Raw genomic sequence first — 18111 nt, forward strand, 5'->3', positions numbered from 1 at the left:
CTAAGATTGTTCAAAATGATAGAAAAGCAGTACTTGTAGAAAAAATAGAAATCTATTATTTTTCATGTTTTGAAGGAAATGAGCAATACGTAATCAAACATGGACGAAGCTTCGTATCTTTGTCAACAATGAAAATTGATATTTTTGCGAAACCTTTCTACTTTGATAAAATAAAACGTTCTTATTGTCGACTGATAGTTTACTAAGAGAAAGGACTTGTATTTTATAAAGACTGTAAATGGTGTAGAGTGATATAAATTGTCATAGTTAAAATCAATCGTAATTTTTTTTTTTGTATCATATTTATCTACTAGCATGGTTACAGGTGTTCATGTAGCAAATTGACTACTTTATTTGTTTTTTTTTTTGTTCCCAATTTTTAAAGATTTATAAATTATGTCGGTCGTTACATAAACCAGATGATCGCCATTAACTGCGAAAATGATGTTCAAACTTTCAATTGATCAGATGGGAAAAATGAACTATGTTGAACATGGCTGTCCTATTAGAAATATAAAACTTTAGCTGGTTTATCAGGAGAAAAAAGGAGTGGGGGAGGAAAGAGAGTTATATTCATATACAAAGCTAAAGGATTATATTTTGAATTATAGTTGAATTTAAAGGCAGCCATTATGATAAAATAAGACTTTGAATTATCCCCCCTCGTTTTATATTAAAGCCATGTTTCGGCAGATTGCACGGAAAATATATCAATATTTAATTTAAGCAAAAGATCCCACTACTCTAGCCGTTAATTGAATTCAGAGCGACCGTGTTTAGATGACTGGCCAATGGAAGTGAAACAATTTCATTGGTTTATTTTGACAGTCCTGGTTAATATCAGTCAGATATTTCATTTACAGTTCGTGTAAATAGTTTTTAACTTTTACTTATAGCATTATCTACCAATATATATCGGCCATGATTTATCTTAAAGGAGATGTACCGTAGATATTTTAGTAAATCAAATGATGTTTAATTCTGTGGTGAAGAAAGATACTTGGAAAGCTTTATTCTTATCTTGCACAATTTGATGCTCGCTCTGTGGTTGAGGTCATTTGAGTTTTTTTGAGTTTTTTTTTTAGTAAATCGAACAGGGGTTAATTCTAATCCTTGAGTGCATTTAGCCCATTGAGCACATAAAAAACACAACACAATTTATATGGAAAACAATCACTGGTTTATACATTTGTACTTGAAAACGATAAGATAATACTTGTCGAAAAATTGTGTTGTGTATTTTAGGGGTAAATTCTGTGTGGGAGACCTTAAAAAGCCTTTATCCTAGTCCTGTACAAGTACATAAAGCCCAGTTATATATAGTTTCTCTGTTGTAAATAAGAAAATTATATTAGTAAAACACTTTAGAAACCAGTATCTTTGGGGGGGGGGGGAGGGATTGCAATTGGTCTAAAAATATATGGGGGGATAGGGATGCTGATTGGTCTACAAAATATATGAGGGGTTAGGTATGCCGATTGGTCTGCTAATATATCGGTGTGGGTGGTGGGGGAGCGATTGGTCCGCTGATATTTTAAATTAATGTTAAAAGCTATTATTTTTAATATATGGTTTCCATCCTATGGTGAACATTTTTAAGTTACATGCAAGTTGATTCTTGGAAAGAAGACTCTTAGAAACCTGTACAACTATCTTGAATTAATATTAAAAGCTATGACTTTTAATAGCTTCTCATCCAGCTATAAAAAAAAGATTTTGTATAGATTACGTATAAGATGATATTGCCAATTTTAGAATTATTTTGCGTTTTTTTTTTTTTTTTTTGGTGTTTTACGTCATTGTTGATTATTATGGTAAAATTAACCATCTTGGTATGGCTGGAGGGATGTGTTAACCATTCCAGACAGCAAGTTCTAAGAAAGATTATATTATTATTTATTCATCGTTACTGATGATATTAGGTTTAACGAGAGATTTTGTAAAACTCCATTAGTTTTGAAATAATAACTAAAAGGGTTGGCCCGCAACAGGTGTACATCTGATCATGTGATAATATTCACTGTTAGTTTAAGATCAACTTTCCCCGCTTGATCTTGAGATAGCTAGTTATCAACGAATTAAATCAACGTTTTTTTCCCCAACAGAGTTTACATAATGGCAATAAGCACAGTCGTAATTAACAGCATTTTTCAAAGTCAAAATAATCCACACTTACTTTTTTCTCTCCTGTCGACTTGTGCCAGCAAAATCCTTCATATATAAACCCACATGCAACCATAATTCCATATGATGCTCGTATCTTTTTATAATTTTCAGTATATTCCTGATCAGTCTCATACTCCCCACCATGTTAAAATTTTGAACGTTTATCCCCACCCATATCAAAATAATATCGAATAACATATGCCAGAAGGCAGAACACAAAAATAACTTTTACTTCAAATGATTTCCCCCAAAAGTTACAAAAATTTTTCAGAGATTTTGTTTTTGATGTAATTACGGAAAGGATGAGTTACAAGGTTTTTTTTTCTGATATGATGATAAACAGAAGTGAAAAAATGCTTTAAATTCATAGAAATAAACCGTCTTTAGTTTCCCTGGCAACATATCTTTTTGGAAGAAATATGACTAGGAAGATTCCTGGGTCTTTTTTTTTACAGAAATATGAGGAGTAATTATCGTCATAGAAACCAAAGAGTTGTTAATGTGCATGAGTATAATCTGACAATTGGCATCAAATTCAAAATGGCTGTCCTGAGGCAATAATTGACAGATTGAAACAATCATACGGTGTCTGCAAATTGACACCTGCTCCCTCTGAAGGAATGAAGGGTTCCCCAGGGAGGAGGGGCCAACACCATGGGGTCAAGATATAAATAATAAACGTCCAAAGGATTGTAATTCTGCAAGGGTCATATTTAATTGTAACAATCAAAGAGTTCATTGAATCAGCTGCCCAGGGAATTTCAACTCGGTTGTTAAAACAATGGAGAAATCTTTGGGTGGTATTGTTTTTTAGCATTTGGTCATTGATGTTTCTCTTCGGTTGGGTCTTTTTGGATCAGGAATTAGAAAGAGTTTTTAAAGATTAATTATTCAATGACTTCATAAATGTTGAATTTTTTAAAATTTCTGTTCAGTTTAAAATGCATAAAACCCTCTTTTTTTTCTCTGGTAACAAAAAATAAAATATCTTAAGAAATTCCAGCAGATATTTTTATTTTTCCGTTCTTTTTATCTTTTTATCAAGTTTTTTATTTCTGCTGTTTCGGAACCATTGATTGCAAAATGCTTATTTATTGGGGAAATTTAAAACAAATGGAATTGATCCATGGAAACATAAGAAAAATTTAACAAATAAAATTGTTCAATTGAGATACTTAAAGAGGAGGATGAAATAAAATTGATGATTGTGACTGGACTACAAGAACACATGATGTTCTGTGGTCAATCTGCACAACCAGAGACTATAATTAATTATTCACTAGAGGTAATTAAGAATGGCCATTAGAATTCTGTGCTATTTTTATGACTAATTAAAATGATGTGGGGTCAGAGAAATGGAAATTTTATTAGCAGATTAATTTCTGGAACCATCATGGTAGGGTTATGTAACTTGTCGGCACTTAGCATTAATATTATCAACATGTCCTAGATAGGATTTTCACATCAAGATAACCACAAGGGCTCAAATTTCAATTTTTTTCCTTTATGTATATTGTATGTAAGTCTACATGTATGTTAATCAAGTTTTATTAATTATCTAAGACCAGTTTTTATAATTAGAATTATCAAACCAGCAAGTGATATGCTTGTTGAATAAAAACTCAATTTAAAGGGTCAGGAATGTAATTTTGAAATTGACCTGGGTAATTTGATAGCCCGAAAGGTAATTTAATTCTTAAAAAACATTTCAAAGAGGATTAATTATATGATCTGTACGTAGACGTTGTCTGTTCCTGTTCAATTTTTTTCACATGAATGAAATATTGTTTAAACGAATTAAATGATCATTGAACTGGAGTTTAAAGTTGTCTCTTTAATGCTTTGCAAAAAAAAATTAAAATATCTGGTTTGAATATGAACAAAAGCTTTAAAAAATATTCAAGAATTTTAAAATCTATGGTGATAAAACAAGGGTTGTTTTCATGTTAAGTTGTCACGGTTGTGTTTTTTTTCTGTTTGTCTGATTTGTTTTTTTATGGACTTTAAAGAGCTTACTAATGACTTTAGAAATGTCATTGAGTTCTTTCTAAGAATAAAACTATGCATATATATATATATATATGATCTATTTCAATCATTGCAAATTATTTTCCGATTTTATTCTGGTAGCCACAATTCCAATTTAGAAACCCAGAGCAACTAAAATAAACGGAAAAGATGGGAAAAAGGAAGAGGATGATGGATGTGCGAGGTGACCTTTCATTCGAATTATAATCACGACAATATTTAACCTGACATGTCGACAGATTTGTGCCAACAATATCGACGAGTTCCCAGAGAATTACTCGACACAACTCGATTGTGAGTAGGCCAGGGACGATCGCAGAAATAGAAATTAAAAGAAAGGGAATTAATTAGAAAGTTGTATGAGTATTGTTTACTAATGTGTTTTTGATGCGAGGAGGATAAAACATTGTTTCCAGATGTTCAAGCGAAAACATCTCCGCGCTTCAGAGCTTCAGCGTTGCTTCAGTCCAAATGCTTTAAACCAAAAGGTTTTTGTCGATAATGGCCAAGTCTCGGAGGTTGATTAATTTCTGTGGAATTGTCGTCATCAAGGATGATGGTTATGGATCTGAAGATGATATCTGATATGGAATGTCATTTCTCTTAATCTGGATATTAGAATGCAAGAAAAGAAATTTCATGAGCAGAATAAAAGGGATATGATTAGCGTTCATGTGGGATTCCACAACACTTTATCACAATTTGAATATTTTCGTCTCATAATCACTACCATAATTAGCAATAAACCAGTCATGAGCTCCGATAAGCATCTATAACGTTGAAATGAACGGGAATTGTTGTCATAGCATGAAAACTGCCTTCGAGTTGAGTATCATTTATTCTGTGTTTTCATCTGTGCATAAAATTTCTCCATTATGTCTCCCCCAACCCATAATTATTGGACATACGATCCGATCCGATCTTAGAAGAATGAAAATTTCGATAATCTATCGGGATTTGTCCAAATGTGTGAAGCCGTACAATTCTGACCATTAAACAAATAATCTTGACGAGAAAGTTATTTCTGAGAGAAAACGCAGAATTATTGGGTCGGTAAATGAAATTAGGAGATCAATATGGTTTCTACAGGGTGCTCGCTACACCACGATATTTACAAAAACTTGATTTATCGAAACTAGTAATAAAGACCTTGTTCATATCATCGCGCGTTATGAATAGAAACATTATAACTCAAATCTTTCCTTGATGTGATATCGACAAAAAGATTTAGTATAAAAGAATTTGTCGCGATGCTATATCATGTCTCGAGGTATAATAAGGGATAATTTCTACCAAATATTATTGATGTATTATGGGAAGGGATTTTGGTTGTCTGGTAGCGTATTAAAATAAGGATTAGTTACAGAATGATATGGAGAGAATTAGTTTATGTCAATATTTCCGCTTTACAATTCCGCATTTTTACAAATGGTTCCAGCATTTGTGCTTATTCTACAGATTAGTGGAAAAATCTATATTTTTGTTTCATAAGTTTTCCGCCCATTATTCCACGTCTTTGTACAAATAATTTCTGTTTGAAGTTAGTTAAGCAAGTCATTTTCATCCTTTAGAATCCAGAATTGTTCCAAAATTTGTGCTTGTTCAAGGGATTATCTGAAAATCTATATTTTGGTTTCATACGAGTTTTGTTCTGTGACTTGATGTTTGTTAAGCAAAAAGTTTTCTCCTTATTAGTTCCGAAAACTTGTACCACCACTAGTTCTTCAGCTTACTAGGAATTATTATTTTTGTTCTTTTATCAATATTCCACAGTTCTAATCGTTTTTTACAAGTTGCTTATATTTCAGATTTAAGACCTGGGCAAATTTATATAATTGGCCAGGAACCTCTTTGATATAAGAAGAATTCATATTAACAATGAACTGAAAACTATCGATGCTAAATAACGAAAAAGATAATTGAAATTATGAAATTGAGGAAATTAATGAGATTTTGTTGACTCGTAATAAAGAAAAAACACGAACGCTATAATTATGAAATTGAAAAGTTGTGAAAGTCGAGATCTTGAACAGTTTTTATGAATCAGAAATCCTTATTTGATTAAACACCCTAAAATTAATTTCTAACTTTCTAAAACAGACGAGGGTGTCAAGAGTGTCATGTTATTCATAAATCGAAGAAAAGTTGAATTTAATTACCTCCCTTAGTATGGAATTAAAGACAATATTTAGAAGATGGAGTGATAAATTCTAATTAAATCAAGGCAGTTATGTCAAAGGCATGACAAATGTGAAATTTATTCAAATTAAATTGATAAAGGTCACCAGTTAAACAAAGAACCATTAGCATGAAATTTGAGCCTCTAATGAGAAGAGTATCACTAGGGGAGGTCATTCTTATCTTATTAAAAGATGGGATGGTATAGGTTTCCATAACCTGCTGGTCCCTGTTAAATCTCCTGAGACTTATATTGATACTCAGAGATTCCAAATTGACCAACCCCATGTACAAGTAGAGATGAAACGGAAAATATATTTACCACCCAGGCATTGACCATAACCGAAAATTACTTTCTCCGTGGAAAAATGAGAGATTAATGGACTCGTAGATAAAAATTATAAGAAATAAATGTCGAGGGTGTTTATGAAATGATATAAAGTTTGGTGTCAGAGTTATCTTGGATACTTAAGATAGAAGCTGATATATCATGCTTTAAAATATGATACGCTGAAAAAAAAACAGGTCAACAATATTGAGAAATGTGGGGGATTGTGTTTTGGTCTGAATTACTGGTATGCGAAAGAAATAATTGTGGTTTATTATAACACATACTATTGTTCCTACTTGCTCATTTAAATAATTTTGTAATTATAAATCTTCTGTTTGACACGTTTAAACAATTAGGGACTGCCTCCCCCCCCCACTCTTAATTCCTCCCCCTCTTAGCAATGTCTTATTTGATAATTTTGTAATTAAAAAATAGGCTGCGTGGAATATTTTAACAGTGGAATTGAATCTTGTCTGAGATTTTAACAAATTGTTATATAAATTCCTGGCAGTGTTTATCCCCATATAACTAAAACTTCTTCCCGTGTACACATTGGCATGCACGTAAAAGATCCCTTCGCACTTGGAATTCAATATAAGAATAGGCCATAGTGCCTTGACAGCGGCACTGTACGGCATATGCCTTTCTTCATTAGCCCAGTTCGGAGCACAACAGTAGAACGTTAAACCTCATTGATTTCTTAAACTTCTTTTTAAAAGTCAAAATGTATCGTGTATTAAAATTAATTTCATTTGACAAGCAGTGGTATCGGGTGTTCTAAAAAGAGAAAACAAACATCAACTGCTTCAAGCATGTCTCTTCACATAATCAATAAAATATTCATTTATCTGATAATGAAAACATTCTGATGCTAATTATGGTATTTTTCAAAATGATTTTCATTGATTTTGCAATTAGCTAACAGATAGTCACATATCATTGCCATTGAAATTTCTAGAAATAATATGAAACCTTGATCGCCTGTCATTAAACCCAGTTCCAGCCCGTATATCATGAATTTATTCTTTTTGTTTTACCAATCAGAAAAGATTGGAACATATTTATTATTTTGTGCCAGGAAGAATAAAGAGTTTTTAAAGATCTGTTTTTATTGAAAAAACAGACAACAGACAGAAGAAGAAAAAAATTGTGATGAGCTTGACTTACATAGTTTATGTTTTATTTAGATCAAAACATAAAAGAATTTTTGCGATAAAACTTTTGTTTTCAACATCAGCAGATATCAATTACAAATCATAGCGAAGCCTCTTCAAATTGGGGAAATGATAAAGAGGCTAATAGATAGTCTTTCAACATGGTGCGATCTACTATATCCTTACTTCCAAAATGGCGGCTTGCCCGAGTAGTGTAGATAAGAATCTCTTCTCTGAGCATATGTCGGGTTATTTTTAGCCCAGTTAATGAAACAGTACCACAGAATTCCTTTAAAAAACAGAATTTGATCAAATTTCTTTCCAATGCTGGTTTTGTCTAGGTATGTCCAGCTGTTTCTATGTGTCAGCCATCATGGCCCACCAGCAGTGGCAGACGCTATCAGGCAACCATCTTGGATAATTAACAAATTTGACGAATTGTATCACTCATCATCAAAAATAAATTGACAAGAATTACAAACGACTTTTTTAGTGGATTGCCAACAGATTTATAAAAAACAGGAATGCAAGTTCCTGTGAATAGTTTCAGAATTTAGTTGTAAATTTTTCTTTAATTTCCTTTTAATTGGCTTTGTACATGTTTCTGTGTGTGTGCATTGCCAAAATAAAGACAATGTGTTTAAAAATGATGGTTCTTTTCTTGTTAGATTTAACAAGATTGCTATACTTTAAAAAATTTCTAAATCATTTAAACTATTTGTGGAAATTAACTTATAATTTCAAATTTTAGAATGATAGTTTTACAAAAACTAAAAACATTCTAAATAATTTGAAATTTTTCTGATTAGTATAACAAAATTTCTAAATTTATCTCACTCTCTTTTTTTTCTGATTTCAGTTCTTGAGCGTGCTCAGTATGCTAGCGATGACCCGTTTTTTAAACACAAGTGTCGATTCTGTCACAAGGTGTTCGGAAGTGACAGCGCTCTACAGATACACGTGCGTTCACACACAGGTAAATGACCTTACATTATTTTTAGGGTGTTTCGATTCCCCGATTGTATGTGAGTGACAAGGGTCGTCTAACCAACCTCATGGATTTCCTCTGGGTCCTCTGGTTCCTCCCACCACTACGCGCATATTATTTTTAGCGTGTTTCGATTTCCTGATTGTATGTGAGTGACAAGGGTCGTCTAACCAACCTCATGGATTTCCTCTGGGTCCTCTGGTTTCCTCCCACTGCTACGCGCAAGTTAATTATTAAAATCATATGTTAGTCCCAGAATAACCTAGTCTGTGTCAAGTGGATGTTAAAACCAATTTCTTACATTGAAATCATATGTTAGTCCCGAAATGACCTAGTTTCTGTCAAGTGGATGTTAAACCCAATTTCTTACATTGAAATCATATGTTAGTCCCGAAATGACCTAGTTTGTGTCAAGTGGATGTTAAACCCAAACTCTCTCTCACTATCGTATATATTAGATAAACAATTTGTTATATTTAAGTTCATTCAGACTATTCAAATAAAACATATATGAAGTTACTACGATATACTGAACAAGCCTATGAATCAGTCATCCAACTTATAATACTATATTAGCCATCTTACCACAATAACCACCCATTACCATATATGGACATTGTTTAATCCAGTCATATAGATATGTAATTTTTTTATGAATTAAATCCGATTTATCTGAAAGGAATAACAAGGAGAAATCGTCCAATTAAAGAGCCAAGAACAAATGTTAGGGTCAAATAGGGGACAATCTTATGTACACGTTGAAGTATGACAGCGATATCCCTTTTTTAAAATCTGAACCCTAGGTCGATGAAGTTCTTTTTATGAGTGGGTTAATATTTAGTTGAGGGGGTGGACCCTGTGAAGAAAGTTGAATTGTAAACATCAAAAGCCCAATTAGTTGACAATATGTGAAACAAATTATAATATAGCTTTATATATATATATATATATATATATGGTTATATGCGGTGACAGTGCACGCTGGTGCTAATGTAAACTTTACGATAAAAAGACTATTGTGACGATTAGTTCATAATCATAGAATCACAATTAATATTGACTTTAAATTTGGGAAAAACTTCTTGATATGTATTTGATACTAACAAGATACCCAACTTCGCTTGGAGCTCAAATTTGCTGATGGGTCCTAATTTGCCCGGGCTCAAATTCACTTATGGTCCCAATTCGCCCAGGGCCCACATTCGCTAGGTTAATTGGATACCACATATGTGGGGGTGCAGATCATAATAAAGCGTTATTTGCCCAGGGCCCAGGCCCAATTTCACCCAATTCATAACCATTAGGATTGGCTTTTAATTTGGTAAAATTCTGTTTTGAAATTGAACAGTTTTTGTTTGCTTGATAGTTGTAATAGGGAAGCCTCCATGGTTGAAATATTCATGTTAAAATCACTGACGAGTTTTCTGCTGGACATAAATTACAATTCTTAATAGTTTGAATGGGGGAGCAGCCATGGTTGAAATATTATTGTTAAGATAATTGTAAAATCTTTTTTTTCTGGACAATTATAGTTCTGACTTTATACATGGAATATTTTGTTTGGCTGTTAATTTGCCTGGGTGATCTGTAAATGGCTGAGGGGATGTATGGCTTATTATTTCAACATTAATTTGCTGTGTTTATATTCAGTTTTTTTGTTTAAATTGGCTGGCACAACTTCACAGACACGGAATCAAAAACAGTAGAAGAAACAGAATTTATTCCTAATATAAATATAACTTAATATTGTTGTTTCTGTAGATTTGGCTTCAATCGACAGGAATTTCTGACGTTCTTTTTTAATACTTTGTTTCAAGTGATAAATCGTGACTTTTGTTTTCATCTTAAAATGTCTTTACATTATTCAAATTCCTTTAAAATGTAGAATTTGGCTTCAACTTGGAAATTTGAAACTTTTTCATTAATCATTGAAGTTTATCACAAATCTAACAACATTTAGTGACCGGTCTTGTGAAAGGGACAGAATATGCTTAATCTGGATACTTTACATTTGGAACGGAATTCATGTTTTTCACAATTAATAACAAGTATTGTGCAAGAGACAGAATATGCATTGTGTGTCCAGGACTTTAAAATAAAATAAAAATATGTTGTTCAACCCATTTTAATTTAGAATAGTTCTGGAAAAAAATAAAATGGCATATTTTAAACTATTTTAATCATTTTCAAATTGCAAAGAAACAAAAAAGCAATTGAAAGTTTCGATGACCACGATCCTGCACCCTAGCCTAATCAGACATCTTGTAAATGTCAAACCAAGGTAGAAAATAATTGTTATTTAGATCGCATTGACTGGGATTTATTTACAAAACCTTAAAAACAATTTATAAGTATGACGTTTTGAAAGATTAAAGACCGCTGTATGTGTTTTAAGTTTACTGTGTTTTTTCTGACGCCTCGATGAATATAAATGTCATTGCCAGTCGCCTTATTTGAAAGTATTTCTCATTTTAGTGTAATTACGTTGAAAATACCATAGCTTGGGTCAAAAAAAAATCAACGAATGATTAGCCATGAAGAACATATTTTTTGCGACACCTTAAAAATAAACAGTTGAAAATTTCAGCCGCCCGAATAACTGAAGAGTCTCTGCTTTAAAAATCTTGATTTTATTTTTTATTTCGAACGCGAGAAAAAAATAAGATGATTGAATAAAAGTTAACTGAAGTAGTTGACGTTTGTCTGCTGAGCGCAATGATTAATTGTCAGTTTTTCACATTTTTCGAATAATTCTTTAGAATTTATCGTGGTGCGTCTACGTGCAAGAGTATGATTGCAGGAAGGTTTTTATATGATCACGTTTAATTGGTAAAATGGAGGACAAGTAAACAATACTGATCCAATCCCTTGTTAGCTTACACCTTTCTCATACTCGACCTGAACAAAAATTACAATTTTCACTTCCTTATTGAACATTTATGTAATTGAGGTTGTTATACTTTTGACAATTTATGGTTCCCCACCCCCCCACGGTTCCTATCCCAGTAGACAGATTCATGGTTTACCCCTAGATCCTATCCCAGTGGACAGATTCATGGTTCCCCCCTGTATCCTATCCCAGTAGACAGATTCACGGTCCCCCCCTATATCATATCCAAGTAGACAGATTCATGGTTTCCCCCAAGATCCTATCCCAGTGGACAGATTCATGGTTTTCCCCTTGATCCTATCCCAGTGGACAGATTCATTGTTTTCCCCCTATATCGTATCCTAGTGGACCAATTCTTGTTTCCCCCTAGATCCTATCCTAGTTGACCAATTCTTGTTTTCCCTAGATCCTATCCCAGTTGACAATTCTTGTTTCCCCTATATCCAATCTCAGTAGACCAATTCATGGTTTACCCTCTAAATCCATTTTCAGTGGACCAATTCTAATGGAACGATAAACTTGGATTTACAATGGAAATCTCCTTCTCTTAAAGTTTTACATTTGAAAGTACCTACATGTATTGGTGCATCTACGTATTGTATCTATCCGTGACCTTCGACCTTACATAGTTAATCAGTACAGCTTAGCGTAAAAGATGTTGATCACGCCTTTCTTAATACCCCGCGACCTATACAATCTTAGGTTTTTATTTCTAATGTCAATACACCTGGCTTCGTCATCCAGTATTCTAACATCTTCTTCAATTATTATTCATTTAGTCCCCTTTTTCTCTCTTTAAAAAAAAATCATTCGGGGAAAGAAAATCATTTGTCAAAAAAATTAACATTTCTTAGGGAGCTAAATGTTACAAAACTGGTAGCTTTTTGTAAATTGTTCCTCTGTATACGTGATGGTGTGTAGTCCTTCACACAATACCAAAAACATTTGTAAATTGTTCCTCTGTATACGTGATGGTGTGTAGTCCTTCACACAATACCAAAAACATTTGTTTTGGGAATTAAGAAGATATATCCAGGTCTGAATACCAAAGTACCATTGGAATGTCTGCCACGCTCCCCACCCCACCCCCAAAAATTGAAGTGGCATATCGGGTGTTCTAGAAAAAATGGTAATAAGTTTTTGTCTGCCTCATGCATGACACCTGGCACTAACGAGAGTTGTACCTGATCTGGAAATCACTTCCTCAGTCAACTAATCAGAGGGGAAAAAACACCTTTTATTAACCCCTGGTTAGGTGAGGTCATCAAGGAAAGACTAACGCTTGTCACACGATTATTTAAAGACACGATCACTCCCGGAGGATTAAAATAAAAACAAATAATTTGAAATAGGATGTAGATTTGAAAACACCGATAGGATGATAACGGAATTTTAATCATTTCATGTAAATAACATCGATTCGAGATGTACTGATCACGAATTCATTTCTTAAACGCGGGTCCTGTTTCTTCTGCCTTAGTTATATCATGACAAATTCTTCCTTCCATCATTCATTCGTTTCTTTCTTCATGATAAAAAAAATTGTCCTGATTGTTTGATTTGTGCAGATGTACTTACCTATTTGCTTACAGTTTTAATCCTGTTTAAATTCCACGCGGAAAAACTCATTATATATTGTTTGTTTCGTGCCGGTTTTGTTTGTTTTTCGAAATATTTCACTGAATTTTAAATAATTGTACTTTTCCAGTCCAGGTTTGAGTTTTTGTAATGTAATTATTTCATGTATCTAATATTTATTTAAATATATGGAGGAGGAATGTGAAAGACCCTTTTGTTAATAAACTAGAATTAGAGTATTTCATTAAACAAAATTTCAATTTTATATTTAATCTTGAAAGGGTATAAAAAATTAGAATTATTAACAACTTTTAAAATATGAATGGATAAAAGAATATTATATGTGCATGTTATTCGTGATTCATTCGAGGCTGTGGTCTTAGCTTGAATTTAACCAAATAGAGAGGTCGGTCCCCGAATTTATGATCATTAATTGTTTGAAGATTTTACTTTTATAGTAGGTGGCACAGCTAAGTTTAGGGCCAGGGGTCTGTTTCACGAAATTTTAACTGAGATAAAATCCAAGTTTAGTCATTTGATTTGATAATATTAGATTGATTTTAGTGCTTAGCCAATCTAAATTGAAGTATCCACTAAAATTGGGATTTCATCTTTAGTTAAAGATTTCGAGAAACAGGGTCCTGATTAAAAAAGGTGGTACACTTTCTTGAGGTGGTACACTCTTTGTTAGGATTTTCATTGACTTCCCACGCCCCAACTCCCTCTCCCTTCCTTCCAGCACCCTGATAGACTACGCCACTGATATACACATACAGATGTCCCCACGAATTAAAATTTCATCACGTGAGATTTCCAATCATATCAATATTTGTTTCAGCAAGATTGCTCTCCTTTAAAGAGGTGCATTTACGTTAAAGGGTCTGAAAAAATAAATTCTATTGAAAGAGGGTAGTTAAGGATAAGATTGTTGACAATTTGCTTTCTGATTATTAAATTGGAGTTAATCTTAGAATTTACAATTCAGCCTTTAATACTCTGTTTGATGAATTCACATACAGAGTAATAATGTAATTATTTTGACTAATAAGTTGAGTCAGGTTTATTTTAAGTAGAAACTATTAGTTTATGTAAATTAAATTTAAAACGGAACAATACTGTGATAAAGCTAACGTTAAATAATCTTTTGATGCGGACGTCTTTTGATCATGAATTTGACATTTTTACGAAATGAATAATAACCAAGGTGAAATGAGCGATTTTTTTTCTTTTCTTTTTTTTAAGGTATATATATCTAGTAAGATTAAGACTCGTTCTCAGCACTCTGTACACCGCTGTATAATTAACTGACTAATTCGTACATATTATTATTCCTTCTTTGACCTCAATTATCATATTCATATGACCTTGTCTGTCTGACTTGATCGTTTTGTCGTGGGATAAAAAAATATTGCATCTCGCCCTTTTTCTTTAGATAAAAGTAAAAACATTAAAAGTCTAATTATAAAAAGGTTGGTCATATATTTCCTGACCTAGGTTATTTTCTACATAACAATTACACCCATCATATATATAGATAAACCTGTATATGGAGTGGATTTATAAATTAATATTATGGGATGTGATTGGTTTGCCCTTATTTGGATATTGTAGAGATTGGGTTAATAAGATACTTAAATCTGCTGATCATCCGTCATTTGGTTCTCCTGCAGACTACAATATTGTGAAAGTCGATTCACTGGAAGGAATATCAGTTCAAAAATGGTTCAGTTCTGGTTCAAGTATTGAACGTTATAAATGCAGATGATGATCAGTGGGTCTAACGAGATAGTTCGCTCATCCTGTTGGATGGCAACTCTCTTCTTCGCCAAACTAAATATCGACATCTGAAGTAAAGTTGTTTCGTGAAACTTCCCTTTCTAAAATTCCTGTTGGATGGCAACTCTCTTCTTTGCCAAACCAAATATCAACATCTGAAGTAAAGTTGTTTCATGAAACTTCCCCTTCTGAATTCCAAGTTTATGATGTAATGACAGGTATCTTGTATGTAGCAGGGTATGCTGACTGTTTCTAGAACACCCGATACCACTTTAATAGATGTAGAAATTTCACATATCCAACCTTCTTAACCTTGTGCTATAACGAGGGAAGAAAAATCTAAATTATACCAATTGAGTAAACATTTTCTGTAGTCTGATATCGTAATCAAAATTGTTTTGAAGATGGTAAATCGTACTTTAGTTTTAGAAACAGCAAGATTTGGCACACGGGGGCAGTGATGGTTTCTTCAAAGTTGTTCTTTTACCAAATTCTTCAGGAGTGCTGTGTAATGATTTTATTATGATAATCATCAAGTTATACCAATGTTGATCTTAAGTGAGATGTATGGGTGTATGAAGCCTATTTTGTGTTAAATATATTTCCACGTAGGGTGGGGGTAAAGGCCGCTCAGAGATTTCCATGTTGATAGGGGTACAGACAGACCCATCTGAGGATTGAGAGATTTTGCGCATAGATTGGTGTACATGCCCCACTGATGATATGTGTAGTCCCCTCTGATGATAGATGCCCTTCTGATGATAGGTGTGCATGCCCCTCTGATGATTGGTGTACATGCCCCTCTGATGGTATATGTACAGACTGTTGGAAAGATTCCTACATAGATGATAATTTGCTCAAAAATCTCTGATTATGGCCTAAAATTGTTTCATTATGCCCAAAGAATCTCCTGGGCACCCTCCCCCCCCCACTTTACTCCCACCACCTAATTTGTCTGTCTGGAGATGTAGATGGTTTATAAGAATACAAAATCTACACAACATGAATACACATGAATCACGAACACCCGTGTCAACAGACAAGAAAAACCAAATGGAATTACAACAAGCCTAATATGATTTTAACATTAAACCATCTAAGAGATGTATTTTTTTAAGAATACGCGAACATTAGCGCCGTTTTTTACCTCGATAAATGATGACTATATCACTGGTTTGTCATAATAATCATAATGATAAGATCGTAAGCTGTTTCTGGTTTCGCTTCGAAACAATTTCAGTTCCAGTGGATTCAATTGTTCTATGATTTTAGCAGAAGGTTCCTCCATAAATCTTCATCATGAACTAATCATTTTCAATTCTGACTTTTTCTCCTCCTATAAACGCCTTTTATTGCCTTATTGTCTTCCAAGACATATAAAAAATTACGCTATCACGATTGTGTTTTTATATCAATGTATGCTTTTATTATGTAATGGTTAATTTAAATTGGTTCTAGTTCGGTTCCTGAAATAGATTGTAAACTTTTAACGTATATGATAATTAATGGAAGCCAACTGAGTTATTATGCAGTGAATTTTCAGGATTGTTTGTCATAGGTTGTTAAATGGATTTTAATTTCTAAGAAGCTGAGCCAAAGATGTCACTGCTTTGGTAGAATTCTGTCGTGGAATTGCATGCATGTCCATAGTGTGTGGAAATTAAATTACAGCAATTCGATATAATGTTAAATTTACACAGAGGTCCTGTGTACATATGTGCGTGCATGTTAAAGAACTCTTGGTATTTGGAATTCGATATAGTAGGCCACAGTGCCATGGTGTATGTCTATCTTGATTAGAATAATTTGTTCAGACAGTAGGAAGTTAAACCCCATTTCATTTCAAATTTATACAAGATTGAACTCTTAGAGAAGTTAGAAAACCATGTTAGGTAGCTAATCATATCTCAGGGGGGTTGGATGGCTGAATGGTTAGCACGCGCACGCTGTATCATACGGTCTGTCATTGAGTCAACTGGCGGGGTTTCCATTCCCCGGTTGTACGTGACAAGGAGTAGGGTCGCCTGTCCAAGCAAATTCCTCCCACCGCTAAAGACCCCTATGCGCAAGCGAATTATAGAAATAAAATTAAACCATATGTTAGTCCCGAAATGACCTAGTTTGTATCGAGTGGATGTTAAACCCCATTTCTCTCTCTCTTGTATATCATATCTTTATTTGGGGAGGGGGGGGGTGGGGGAGTATCCGAATTATCTTTATAGACGATTTGTCTGAGAGATTTTTATTATATGAAGTTATTTTTATGAAGTTTTCTTGCAGTTTATGTTTTTGTTTGAGAGTGTTAAAGTGTTAATCTGTGATTTTTAGGTCATATTTTGTGTTTTGGGGTGATGATATAATCGGAGAATCTTTCCTCACGGGCAACTCTCCAGGTTTGATAATAACCATAAAATGATTATTAAGTGATACTAAAAATGTACCCCTGTTTAATCCATCGCTAACGGCAACACACCATTTGCTAGAACAATAAACAATCGCAGCAACGATATCATCATCATAATTCTGCCGTCGCTGTTTAACCCATCAAAACTTTTTCTTGGAGTGAGGTCTAAAAAATTGCGAGGTATTCTGTGTAAAGTATTGGCTTCCTCGTCACTTCTTTTTCTCGAGTTTGTTGAAAAGAAGCAACATAAAAATTCATAAATCTTTTTACGATTAGCCTTTTCTCGGTACATTCCGAGTTTTATTACATATATAGAGACCAAGAATATTGAAATTAATATTTAAGCGAAATGTTAAAAGTGAGTGATTTTTCGTTTTGTGTGTCTAGTCGAGAACTAATGAGTAAAAGCAGCTAGGGGGTCTCGTTTACTTCTTCTTGAAATTATTTTTCCTGACAAAATTCTAAAATAGATAATTAACTCTTGTTGTTAACTGATGAGTCAACAAAAAGTGTAATATTTTAATATCGATATACGTTATTTTGGATCTTTACAAGTTGCCAGTAACTGAAATGTTTGTTTACTTATAGTGGGGGGGTTGGATGGCCGAATGGTTAGCG

The 18111-nt window shown here is 33.4% G+C and overlaps 1 protein-coding gene across 2 annotated transcripts in view; it reads left to right on the forward strand.

Moving 5' to 3' along the window:
• LOC126816431 (sal-like protein 1) overlaps positions 1–18111 on the forward strand; it is a 71537-nt gene that overhangs the window by 41059 nt on the left and 12367 nt on the right. The window contains exon 3 of one of the 2 annotated variants that reach the window (XM_050542982.2): positions 8717–8833. The exons of the other annotated variant lie outside the window; for it this stretch is intronic. Coding sequence (XP_050398939.1) covers positions 8717–8833 — 117 coding nt within the window. The remainder of the gene's footprint in view (positions 1–8716; positions 8834–18111) is intronic. 2 annotated transcript variants of the gene reach the window in all.

The sequence above is a fragment of the Patella vulgata genome, chromosome 3, assembly GCF_932274485.2.
Source record: "Patella vulgata chromosome 3, xgPatVulg1.2, whole genome shotgun sequence".
Classification (NCBI taxonomy): Eukaryota; Metazoa; Mollusca; class Gastropoda; family Patellidae; genus Patella; species Patella vulgata.